This window comes from Gastrolobium bilobum, unplaced genomic scaffold, assembly GCF_033153095.1.
Source record: "Gastrolobium bilobum isolate Gb01-03AN ecotype WA unplaced genomic scaffold, APGP_CSIRO_Gbil_v1 utg44692, whole genome shotgun sequence".
In the NCBI taxonomy this organism is placed as follows: Eukaryota; Viridiplantae; Streptophyta; class Magnoliopsida; order Fabales; family Fabaceae; genus Gastrolobium; species Gastrolobium bilobum.
Window position 1 is genome coordinate 58,613 of NW_026899819.1, and position 12,934 is coordinate 71,546.

General features: G+C 35.4%; 2 protein-coding genes across 2 annotated transcripts; one reads left to right on the forward strand and one right to left on the reverse strand.

Annotated features, from left to right (window-relative positions):
* Positions 1-2,239: 2,239 nt before the first annotated feature.
* LOC133293757 (proteasome subunit alpha type-6-like) lies at positions 2,240-8,006 on the forward strand. The gene is made up of 8 exons (XM_061492358.1): positions 2,240-2,449; positions 2,554-2,635; positions 3,525-3,621; positions 4,703-4,761; positions 4,918-5,000; positions 6,005-6,100; positions 7,098-7,157; positions 7,740-8,006. Exons 1-8 carry the CDS (start codon positions 2,279-2,281, stop codon positions 7,830-7,832), a joined length of 741 nt encoding a protein of 246 aa, XP_061348342.1. The 5' UTR covers positions 2,240-2,278; the 3' UTR covers positions 7,833-8,006.
* A 1,148-nt stretch (positions 8,007-9,154) lies between these two features.
* Positions 9,155-11,324, reverse strand: LOC133293761 (pentatricopeptide repeat-containing protein At3g24000, mitochondrial). Its single transcript, XM_061492364.1, has one exon. The coding sequence runs from the start codon at positions 11,276-11,278 to the stop codon at positions 9,341-9,343; it is 1,938 nt and encodes a 645-aa protein (XP_061348348.1). The 5' UTR covers positions 11,279-11,324; the 3' UTR covers positions 9,155-9,340.
* Positions 11,325-12,934: the final 1,610 nt, after the last annotated feature.

Sequence of the window (12,934 nt, forward strand, 5' to 3'; positions counted from 1 at the left end):
AGCATGCAAAAAGTTTGAAAGTTTGCAAAAACGCAAACACACTCAGCCTAACAAAAAACCTGAAGAGACGCACAAATAAATTCACCTCGGCAACCCGGATACCCAGGTAGCCTGGCTGAGGGGCAACTGTTATGGACTCATATAAGGGACCCATTAAGTGATAGGCCCAACAAGGGGCAATCCAAGATCTGAATCAGTAATAATCATGGATAGATATCCGTCAAGGATACTAATCCTAATATGATAGCATAACAAGCAGGCCTGAGCCCTTATCAGAGGCACCGAAGGCCCATCCACGCTACCCACAGGTAACCTATATAAATACAAGGTAAACCCTAAAAGTATGTTACGCTATCTCTTACTGTTATGCTGTCACTGTGCGCGCACACACTCCCCATTGGCTAACACAGTTATAGTATTCTGTGCACAGTGATCTGCTTGACTCAAGGTATCTCCTTCATAGATACCTTGGAGAGGGCACTAGATCCAATAGAAACATACCAGCCTATTGAGCTGGACATCTCTGTTCCAAGGACAGAACAAATTCGTTTACAATTTTTTTTTATAAATTTTTTTAAATTACATTATATACTTCGAAAAATACATAATATAATTTAATTATTTTCGATACTACATAATATAATTTGTAAATAAAAAATTTATAAATATAATTATCTATACAATCTTGTCATGTGCTGAAACAGTGAGATTGTCGCCTTCATGATTGCACATCATTCTGACAGATGAAATTCCTGTATTGTCTTGTAATGGCATAATTCGTTTCCTTTAACTTTTCTTTCCTTGTCTTTACTATATGTCTCGAGTGTATCGTTAGGAAGACCGGAAGAACTCCAAACAGGTTGCCGTAACAGTGAAGATGTGTGATTATTAAACATTAAACATATTATAAAAGGACAAGTTATATATGTTTGTAGGGATTCATATTTTTGATCACATAGAAGATGATTTTATTATATATATATGAAAATATATGGAGATTATGTTGTTTTTTTTCTTTTGTCTTAACATAATCTCATATGAGTCTATATACTTTTAAGTATGTGTAGGAGATAAAATTATTTCCTAAAGAGTAATCTCATGTTTTTATATAAACTTTAAATTTCAATTTGAATTATATAGTTTCGACTTTTGACCAAATTGAAAAGATTAATTGATTTAAAAGTGTATACAAACTAATATGAAACACCACTTCACCCACATAAAGAAAACACTTAACAGTTAGGATGAGTATGACAACGTTTCATAATTTTTTTATTTTTAAATAGATAATAGAAAGGTTAAGAAATAATGTTCGCTGAAATCAATTTATTTTTTTATTCCAGAAAATAAATCGATTATTTGGGAATACGAATTGGGACAAATAAAAAATAATATTTCTTCTCCTCACACAATATTTATTAAATACAGATATGTAGAATGTTTATCAGTTATTTATTAAATATAATATCTCTCTATTTGGATATAAAAATAAATTTAGTTAATAAAACGAAGGCCGAAGGATTCCATTTGGGCCGTGACTCAATTAAAGCCCGAAATAACGATTGATTTGACAAACATCAGAGAATGAGCTCTATTAACATAATTTCAACCTATAAAATAAGAAAAAAATATTTATTTTTTTAAATGACACAACTTATATCATTTCACTCTTACAAATAAGTGAGATCCACACCTTTATTTTTTGTCAACTCTCTTCTCCTTTATCTATCTCTTTCTCTCTCTTAAAATGACACAATTTTACATCCTTTAAAATGACACACACTTTACCCATAAAATAATGAAAAATGTTATAGAGCAGATTTATATTTATAAATTATATTATGTATTACAGATAGTATATATCATTTAAACATGTACTACCGGTAGTACATAGTATAGTTTATAAATAAAAAATTTGTAAATATTATCTATCACAATGTTATATTTACAAATTCAATTATGTATTCTGAAAAATACAAACACCTAAATATGTATTTTTTGGAATATATAGTTAAGTTTATAAACAAACAAACAAACAAATAGTATTTCAAAAAAAAAAAAAAAGTTTATAAACAAATTTTTTTATAAATATAACCGTCCTGTAAAAAACTCTTAAATATTCTGCATTTTAATTTGGGCCTGGACTTGGCAATATTATATGGGCCTATGTTCGTGTTCAGGATCGGGTTAACCCATTTTAGCTTCCTATTTCTTCAATTCATTTTGTTAATAGAGAGGGAAGAAAGGGTGAGAGAGAAGATCGAAAACCGGGTTCAACATGAGTCGAGGAAGCGGTGGGGGATATGATCGTCACATAACAATATTCTCGCCGGAAGGGAGGTTGTTTCAGGTGGAGTACGCTTTCAAGGCCGTTAAGTCCGCCGGAATAACCTCCATCGGTGTCCGAGGAAGCGATTCAGTTTGTGTCGTTACTCAGAAAAAGGTTCCGGTGAGTCACAACTAACTGCAACTCGGATAAGGATCGTTATGCTCGTTTTTTTTTTTTTTTTGCTGCTTCAATTTGAATTGACCTAAGGTTTGGTGTGTGTGCAGGACAAACTATTGGACCAGACAAGTGTCACACATCTCTTTCCCATCACAAACTACCTTGGTTTGTTGGCAACTGGCATCACAGGTTAATGTTGATTCGTGTAGTGCATTGGTTAATTGGTGATTAGCTGGATGATTAGTTGCTTCTCTGCTAGTGTATATAAGTTACTGTTATAATCGCTTTTGATTAATTCAATACCAACCAAATAAACTTGTTTGCGTGTAATAGAAAGCAAAAGAAAGAGAAGGAAAGTGAGGGAAAGAGATGAGAGAAAATTGAAGAGAGCTTGTCTCTCTGTAAATCTGTGTATTAATGAATCTGTCTTCGCTGTGTATCTGTGAAGATATTTATAGGCTACAGAACATAGTGGTATGTATAACACTCAACTGAATATTGAATAACAAACTAACAAACTCTCAAACACAACTCTAACTAACTGAACTAACTGTACAGTAGTGTACTGTAATTACTAACAGTAGTATACACTGCTGCATCTACTCTAATAGCACGAGAGGGAAACAAAGAAGAAGGAGATAATGATGGGTTAGACGAGAAAGCTTATTGTTATTCTTGTTTGTTGTTGATGACTATGGATTTTTTTTAAATAGCCAAACCTCTTATGTCTGTGGATAGGATACGAAGACAATGTGCCCTTTTATTTTTTGGTTGGGAGATTGGCAATTAAATCTATGCAAAGTGACGTAAAATAAGGGTCCTCGTCATGATCTTTAATGAGAAAACAGGGTTCAGTTAGACCTGGATGTTACTGACAAAAGTCGCACCAGGGTCTAAACTTGACCTGTGGCCACAGTAGGTACAGTCATAATTGTTGTTTTGCCCAACTTGGGTACATGATACCTTATTTCCGTCACAGAAAATACATGTTTTATTGAAAGATATATTTTTAAGGAAAACAAGTTTTTCACATCCAAAAGCTAGCTTCTGCTTCATCCCGTTTGATATGTGTTTCCAGCTGATGCTAGGACGTTGGTTCAACAAGCAAGGAATGAAGCGGCTGAGTTTCGCTTTAGATATGGATATGAGATGCCAGTGGATGTATTGGCTAAGTGGTAAGTTGTGCATTTTCCTAAACAAGATATTCCGACACTATAATTATCATTAGTTGCTCGTTACTCTGTTTCATGTCTGCAATTCAAACTGCCATTATTTTGCACTGAAAATGTTATCTGCACCCCGTTTATTTTATGTACTGGAACTGGAACAGTGCATTGACATTGTTTTCTTCCCTTTGAGTTATAGTTGTCTGAAATGTTGTAGCATGCGCTTATGAAATTGAGGGACAACTTTCTTTATTGCATCCACCATATTCAAAATGTTCTTATTATCCAGTAATTGGAAATTCGGCATCATTTGCACCAAAATAATGCTGAAACTTTTGTTAATTCCTCCTTTAAATAGGCGCTGTTAACAAACTCTTAATTAGTACTGACCAAGTGACCATTATGCCAGTGAATGAATATTGACAATTTCCTGAAGCCCCCAACTACTTCTTACTCATATGATGTGGTTTGTCAAGTTCCAATATATTGGCAATGTTGGTTGTAGTGTCAGTTCTTTGTAAGCTTGTTACCTATGCACTTTTGACACTTGATGTAAATCCTTCATGTTACTACTATCTCTGAACTGAGTATCAAACAGGTCTGTTTAATCTAATATGCTTGCTAGTTCAAACAAACTTAATTTTGTCAATGCTTTTTTTTTAACATGCATACATTTCTGATTAGGATTTAGTAAGGTTAGTAACTTAAGATAGATTCTGGCTTGTTTTGTTTGATCCACGACAGAACGTAGTTAATTTCAATAGTAGTTTTGTCAATGCTTGTGATATTTGTATTTTGCTTAAGATTTTAAGGACAAAAAAAAATTCTACCTGGCATGAAGTTAAAACATATTGTCTACAACTAAGCACAAACCATGTAGTCATTGATCTCTGCTACTGTATAAACTTTTTCATGTGACATATGCTCTTAGGTCACAAGAAAGTGAAGAAACCAATAATTCATCTGCTGAGTCTGACTGTACTTTCAAGTTTTAACTTTTGCCAAAGGCTACATCATATTAATGTAATGTTTTTACAGTTTCTCAGAACCATCTTTCTTATCTGATTTTTTCAATCTTTTGCTTGGACAGGGTCGCAGACAAATCACAAGTCTATACTCAACATGCTTACATGAGACCACTTGGAGTAGGTATATTTTTCTGGGCCTTTTCATTTCTTCACAATTTCACTCTGGTATAAAAGATCACATAATCAGTTATGTATGGTCACAATTTTTTAATAATTCAATTTCTCATTATTATGTTATTTCCTCTTTCTGTGATTTTGAATCTTTTACTCCTGGAAGTGGCAATGATTTTGGGTATTGATGATGAATATGGACCTCAACTTTATAAATGTGACCCGGCTGGTCATTACTTTGGCCACAAGGTACATACATGATCATCTCCCACTTTATTTATGTTGGAATACTTCTTCTTTTTTTCCTTACTGTTATTTACTATAAGAAGTCAAGAAACTTGTTGCTGACCCCACGTCGGGGGACAAGGCTTCGTTGTGGCATTTACTATAGAGGAAGGGAAACATGCCAATAGTTCTGATTCTTAAATAATTGAATAGACATCTTATGCACAAAAAAGTTCAATAGAATATGAGATGACCAGGAGTAGGGATGGGGATCAGTACACTAACTTTGTCAGCTTATACTTTGTGAAAGTTGTTTATGTATTACTAAAGTTACCAAATCAAATATTATCATATGTGTATCTGTCATGAGCATATCAAGGTTAATTATTACCGAGTGACTAAGCAACTACATAAATGCATCATTATTCACCTATAAATTGTGCAAAAACAAAGTTCTTGCTTTGAGTTTGCTTGACCCGATGGTGGGTTTTTTTTTTTTTTTTTTTTGGGGGGGGGGGGGGGGGGACTGGGGAAAATGAAGGGGGTGGGTGGTGGTGCAGTGGTTATTACTTATTAGGTAATACTATGAAAAGGAAGTAGATAAATGAAGAGGCAAAACAATTTCTATCTTGCTTTACAACAACAACCAAGCCTTTTTCCCAAGAAATGGGGTAAGCTACATGGATCAAACAATGCCGTTGTGTTCTATCATCAGTCACTAAGATGATATATATATGAGAGAGAGAGAGAGAGAGAGAGAGAGCATGTAAGCATCAGCTAAGGCATATGAGCCTTACTGTGTTCTTCCCCTTTTTGTTTCAATTTATCCATCTTCAGCATCTAGAAGCACCAAGTAGTCTGTTGATTACTTCTCTCTTCACTCGGTGACTTTTTTAACCTTTTAAATACTTTAGGAATTAAATTTTCACTGTTTACTTGTAGCTTTATGTATTCAATGATGGATTAGATTGGATTTTTTTATTTTTTTCATTGTGTTATTTGTCTCAGAACCTATTTGATGTAGTCAGGCCACAAGTGCTGGATTAAAAGAGCAAGAGGCAATTAATTTCTTGGAAAAGAAGATGAAGAATAATCCTTCATTTACCTATGAGGAGACTGTGCAGGTAGCATTATTGCTTTCTTTTTTTTTCCCTCATGCCTGTTTTGCAAGCCAAAATCTGCTTAGCAATTCTTGCTCTGTACAAGTATAGTTTTGAAGTTCCATTTGCGTTTGGGAAATGACCAATCTATTAGCTGGATTTTGTTAGTGTAAAAATTACTGTGTATAACTGAGAGCTTATGTGTCCCTTCAAGGAAGATATGTCAGTATAGCTGCATTTTCTCCCACCTTTTTTAGGGTAAACAATGGGTTTGTTTAATTTTCTTTTGTTGGCAATGGCTACTCAAATTTTTATACTCGATAATATTTGCTTCCCTGTAATAATGTTAATCTTTCTTAGTTATGGAAGTCATTGGTTATTGGTAGTTGTTATGTCAAGTTTTTGAATTTTTACTAGAATATTTGTGTCGTATAATTAGTAGTCTGCAGAGATGTTATTGGTCAAGATATTGAATGTTCTTGAATGCCAAAGATTGACTCTGTTTTACAGAGAGGGGAAATGTCTGAAAATATGCTAGAGGAATTTGATGTGAATGATGTCAGTTTTGTGTCCTTTGCTCATTGGAGGAATAAACGTTTGATATTTTTTGTATTTCTGAGTGCTAACTGCTAATGGTGGAGGCAATGAAAGTTCTCTTGTATCTGTTGTTCAGATAATTGAAAAACAACTTTTGGATTCTCATCATAAATATAAGCCTGTTACTATTAAAATTTAGGCATGTCATTAACACATATTATTGGGTTTCATGGACATTACATATGACCCTTAGCTTCAATAATGTTTGGGAGTTTTTACTCTTCACCTTTTATTCTGATAGGTGACAATTTCTTAACCGTGTTATCTATAAAATTCAACCAGTTTTTATTCACTAGATTTGAAAGATTATATTGTATTTTAAGATGCTAGAAATTTATTATTGGAAAAAAAATTAAGTTGTAATCTGATCATGTTTTATCTTTTATGATTTGAATTCTAAGATCACAATGTTCTTTTTTTGCAGACTGCCATTTCCGCCTTGCAATCAGTTCTTCAGGAGGATTTTAAGCCCACTGAGATTGAGGTAGAAAGTGTGTCTGAGTGTTGTTAAAACTCAAATACCTCTATATGACAACATGTTTTTTTTTTGGTATTGATGACACCATGTTTTTTAACCCCTGTTAAAAGAACCTTTTTTTTTTTCTCTTGGAGGATCTCACTTAGTCACTCTTGTTGAATTAGTCCCTGGAGAGCCAATTCATTTGTTTCATCTTTAATTGGGGAGAAAGTTCCTTATGCTTATGAAATGGCAGGCATGAATTTGTGCAGGGACGGGTCTAGGAATGAACTATTGAGGGGGCCAAAATATATAAGTCAAGATATTTAAATGAAAAATTCTTAGTTTTAAATTTTTAAATGTATCATTCATTTATCGAAGTGAGTCCAATGTTTTTTCATATCATAAATTTTATCTATGCTTGAATTGTTCCAGCAGTAGATTATTTATTGATTTTGAGATATGGATCTTTGCATGCGACATAATTGACATTATGGAGCTCTCTTGATGCACGTAATCTTTCATTCTAGAGATGATTATGGTTATCCAACGAATACTTTTTCTCACTGATGTGATGTGAAGTGAATAATTATATTTTGTTTTTTCTAGGTCGGAGTGGTGCAGAAGGAAAAACCAGAATTTAGAGTTTTATCCACCGAGGAGATTGATGAGCACTTGACTGCCATAAGTGAGCGTGACTGAGTTCAAAGCTATGGTGAAATTTGTTAAGCTTCTCGGATTAGATAAAAACAAGGATGATTGTTGATGTTTTTATGTTAAATTAAATCACAATGTGCCTATAGCAAATTTCCCGAGGTTATTGGTTTGATTTTCTTTATGATATTTGTGAGTAATGTTAGTATTATACAAGTCTGATGCAACTACATACTAAAATGACTGGGCACTAATTGAAACTTCCATGGTCATTAAAAGCATGCCAGATTATTAAAAATCAGCCAGGTAATGAAGTCGTGCTCAAACTAGCTGGGTTGAACCAACTTTTACCTGTTCAATTACATGCTTCCAACAAGATACCCAGATCAATCAAGTGATCAGTTCATCAATTTACTGATCAAACCAGTAGGTGCAAGACAATTACAATAATTATGTGCTAACCACTTCATCCACCTTGATTATCTAGCTTAATCCATGGTCCCAGAAAAATTGAGTACATAATTATTTATGTGAAAGGTTATATTTACTATCATTTAAGTTTATCACCTTTACTGCCAACATAATCACTGATAATTCAATTTGAGAACAAATGCTGAGAATTAATTTTAAGTTCTCTCTCTCTTCATTCTCTTCCTTCATTTTTGCGGATTCGTAGCCGGTCATAAGCCGGATCTTAACACACGGTTGCTCACTATCCCAAACTACATGGTCACCCCAATGGCCAAGAACCACTTGGTGGCACCGCAATGTACATGTACAAATTGTGCCGTCATGAATAAGGTGGATGTGAACACATCATGAGAATTTCAGATTGGTTCACTTTCAAAGGTGGATGCGAACACATCATGAGAATTTCAGATTGGTTCACTTTCAAATTCCTATTATGACCGTGTTAGTAAAAATTAACACAAATTTTATACTGTGTTGCGTGTCAACCCACAAACACGATATTGATTTGCATTAATCTTCCGGATTATGTGTCATATCGGGACAACACGATATTTATGAAATTAATATTCGGTGGACAAGTTATATGTGTCGATTTGTCTAAACTGGCATAATAAGGAGGATATTTCGAAATTGAAGGGTTATTTATGTCATGTCGATCCATAAAATAAACAGGTCATGTTAGTGTCGAAGGTTTTAACACGAAACTTTATTTGTATCGAGTGTGTTCATGTTCAGGACTCGGTGACACGAATTGCCACCCATAATATTGGTTTTAGAGATAACTTCTTTCTTATATTACATGATTACCAAGCTCTGCACAATAAATCTCCAATTGCATCACAATTGATCAATGTTTCTCTTAAGTATAATAGGAAGTCCAACTTTTAATCTTAGCGAGTTAGAAGGCCATTATCTTCATACAAATAAAGATTGTCAGATCACATAATTAGAAGATAGTGTCGGAAAATCAACCAAACCCGAAGCATAATACCTCACTACCAGTATCATAGAATGATTCAGTGATAATATTAGGAACAACTAGTATCCCATAATACCTCCCAATGATTAGTTGATACTAATTGGCACTACCAGTAATCCCCACAGGAGCAAAAGCCATCGCGAAAGTGATGGAACCGATTGGTGTCCCTCACTATGATTTCCCTCTTCACCAACAATGAGACATATTTTATAGCTGAGTGGCAATCACCACAAACCCTAATATTCTTCATAATGCGTATAGTGGATCCAGGAGAAGTATTCATAAGGGCAAATGCAAGAGCCAGCTTCTCACTATGATACTGTAAATTCACTTCCTTCTCTTGTTGGTCTACAAACAGAAGCACATGACTAGTGTCAGGAACATAGCCAATCTCCTTAATTTTCTGATTTAGCTTCTCCCACATTTTGTGGACCTTATCTTTCTGTGGATGAGCAATGTCGTTTGCCACAAACACATGGACATAATTCTCAATCTCAACCCAACTACAAGCTGGTTCCTTCTTCAACCCATTATCTTTCATTATCTTTCTGACTTTTGCAGCATCCCTCCACCTACCAGCAGAGGCATAAATATTGGCAAGCAGTATATGTGTCCCTGAATAAAAAGGGTCAAGCTCAAAAACCCGTTGAGCAGCGTAAGCACCCATTTTCATATTTTTATGCATCCTAGAAGCACCAAGCAAAGCTCCCCAGATAGCTACAGTGGGTTCAACTGGCATTTCTTCTATGAACCTCTTAGCTTGATCAAGAAGACCAGCTCGACCAAGAAGATCAACCATTGTCGCATAATGTGAGACTTTTGGTTCAATGTTGTACTTTCTCATCAATCCAAAATAGTGTTTACCCTCTTCCAAAAGTCCAGCATGGCTACAAGCAGTAAGAACATTAATGAATGTTATATCATTGGGTTCAATCCCAACCCTTAGCATTTCTTCAAACTGTTGCACAGCTTTTTTTCCAAGCCCATGTTGGGCATACCCTATCAGCATTGAATTGCAAGAAACTACATCAAGCTTCACCAATCGATCGAAAACCTTTTCTGCATCATGAATGCTGCCTGACTTTGCATACATGTGAAGAAGAGTGTTGCCCACATAACCAACCAACTTCCTCCCTGATTTTATCATATGAGCATGAAGCCATTTACCTTGCTCCAAAGATCCCATGCAGGAAGAAGAACATAAAAGAGCTGAATAAGTAAAGTCTGTTGGTCTATAATCTTCCCTTTGCATATTCACAAACAAAGCCAAAGCTTCCTCTCCTTCACCCTTTCTAGCATAACCAGTTATCAAAGCATTCCAAGAAACCTCATTCTTACTCACCAATTCATCAAAAACCAATCGCGCTTCACCCAAGTAGCCACACCTAGCATACATATCCACAAGCGAACTTCCAACAAAAACATTGGAGTTACATCCATACTTCCAAGAACACGCATGAATTTGCTTCCCATCATTATAGCTTGGTATAAACCCACAAGACTTTACCAAGCTTGATAAAGTGAACTCATTTGGTTTGGACCCATCACGTAGCATCTGAGGGAATAAAACAAGTGCATCCTTGGCACGTTCATTCTGAGCATAACCAGTAATCAATGAAGTCCACGTAACCATGTCTTTAATTGGCATTTCATCGAACACCATGCGTGCATCTTCCAAACTGCCACACTTTGCATACATGAAAAGAACGGAATTTTGAATAACGAGGTCATCAGTGAGCTTGGAATTAAGGATGTGGGAATGCACTAATCTTCCTTCTTTAAGCTTACCCAACTGGGTGCATCTCTTTAGCAACGTATTGTACAGGGTTCGGTCCGGTTCGAGCGAACCGTTGTCGATAAGATCGAGAACATGAAGGCTATTCTGGGACTTGAGACTAGGACTAAGAATGTTCCTGTCTTCTATAATACATGAGTTGTCCAATTTGGCATCCTCGGAAACATCGAAAGTTGATTGAGTTGCAGATTGCCAAAGTGTTCGACAGCAACCCCAATGTCGTTTCAATGCAGTTTTACATTGGATCATCACCTCAAATTGTTTGTTTTATTTAAGATTTACTCTCAAAGCTGAGAATAATCTTTCAGTTTCAGTGCACGTTGCTGGCTATGGCTGCTTTAAATTTTTTGGCAAAATGGTCCTTTGCCATGGGTGCGTGTAATCATTGACGGGGTGGGGGACAGCGTCTCCGAAATATTATTTTTTTTTTTGTAAAGAAATTTTAAATTAACGCTTAAATCGCTCATAGTCTAGTTATTTTCATAACAAAGGATGAAGAAATTATGGGAATGAGTACGTGACACGGGTGGGAGAATAAGTTTTCTCTCTACTCGATTTGCCTTGGTACGTTGTTTTAATTATCTCTATGTAAGTTGCTACGTTCTAACTAATATAAGAATAAATATCTTTTTTGGTCCCTAACAAAAAAATTCGGTCTTCACTTTAGTCCATTATAAAAAATAGTCACTTGGTCCCTATGAAATTTAAAGTGGACTCATTTTAGTCTTTTTGAGGGACTAATGCAGGTCTTTTTTGAATTTGTGAAGGACAACGATTTTGAAAGCCCAACAGATCAAGGCCCATCAATTGTAACTAACTCCAACCAACTCTAGCTGTATAAACAAGACATAGTGCATAAATGTAAACAATACGATTCAGTTACTAATTACAATACAATGAGGTTTTATGTTCCTTCTGTTTTCTCTCTCTCTCTCTTTCTCTCTCATGTCTCTTGAATCTAACATGGTATCAAGAGCCTGATTTGATCCATGGAGACCTCAAATCCAACAATGGAAACCGCAGATTCAATGTTGAAAGCAACAGATCCGAAAGTACAAGGCTCGAATGTCACGGGAACGTCTACTTCGTTATGCTCAATTACAAGTTCAGTTCACACATTTTCCAGTCCAGTTTCGTTCAAGTTGAATGAAGATAATTTTCTGCCATGGAAGCAGCAAGCTCTGGCTACAATCAAAGGTTACAATCTTATGAAATTCATTACTCAAGATGCATCAACATTTCCAAAAACTGAAAGCTCCGATGCTGCGCTTTGGGAACAGCAAGATCAACTTCTCCTTTCATGGTTGCTTGGATCCATGTCAGAGGTAGTCTATATGAGAATGGTTGGATGTGAAAACTCCTATCAGGTTTAGCATAAACTTGATGAATTTTTCTCTTCTCAAACTAGAGCAAAAGTGAAACAATTGAAAATTCAATTGAGCAGTGCAAAGAAAGAAAGTAATGTCTCTAAATACCTGCTTCGAATAAAGAAGATAGTAGATTCACTGAGTGCAACAGGTTCTCCTGTTGGTGTAGAGCAACACATTGATGCAATATTGGATGGTCTTGGTGAGGAGTATGATCCGTTTGTTACATCTGTTATGTCTCGAACCGATCCTTATACGGTTGGTGAAATTGAAGCCTTACTCATGGCTCAAGAACAAAGGTTGGAGAAACACAAAAAAGCTGAAGTAGGAAATCTTGAGGCTAACATGACTCAACTTCACCTTGGCAGAGGAGGATACAACAATAGATCTGGCTACAGTCACAGAGGCAATTACAACAATCGAGGAGGATACAATAATTCATATAGAGGAGGATACAACAATTTTAATAGAGGAGGATACAACAATTTTAATAGAGGCAGAAACTTCAACAGAGGAGGAAGGTTCCAAAGTAGAGGAA

What these genes read in the sequence shown, in the direction of transcription:
- LOC133293757 (XM_061492358.1), top strand. Translation starts at nt 2,279, where the DNA reads ATGAGTCGAGGAAGCGGTGGGGGATATGATCGTCACATAACAATATTC. An exon ending in TTACTCAGAAAAAGGTTCCG is followed by an intron (nt 2,450 to 2,553) that starts GTGAGTCACAAC and finishes GTGTGTGTGCAG; the next exon opens with GACAAACTATTGGACCAGAC. An exon ending in GTTGGCAACTGGCATCACAG is followed by an intron (nt 2,636 to 3,524) that starts GTTAATGTTGAT and finishes ATGTGTTTCCAG; the next exon opens with CTGATGCTAGGACGTTGGTT.
- LOC133293761 (XM_061492364.1), bottom strand. Translation starts at nt 11,278, where the DNA reads ATGATCCAATGTAAAACTGCATTGAAACGACATTGGGGTTGCTGTCGA.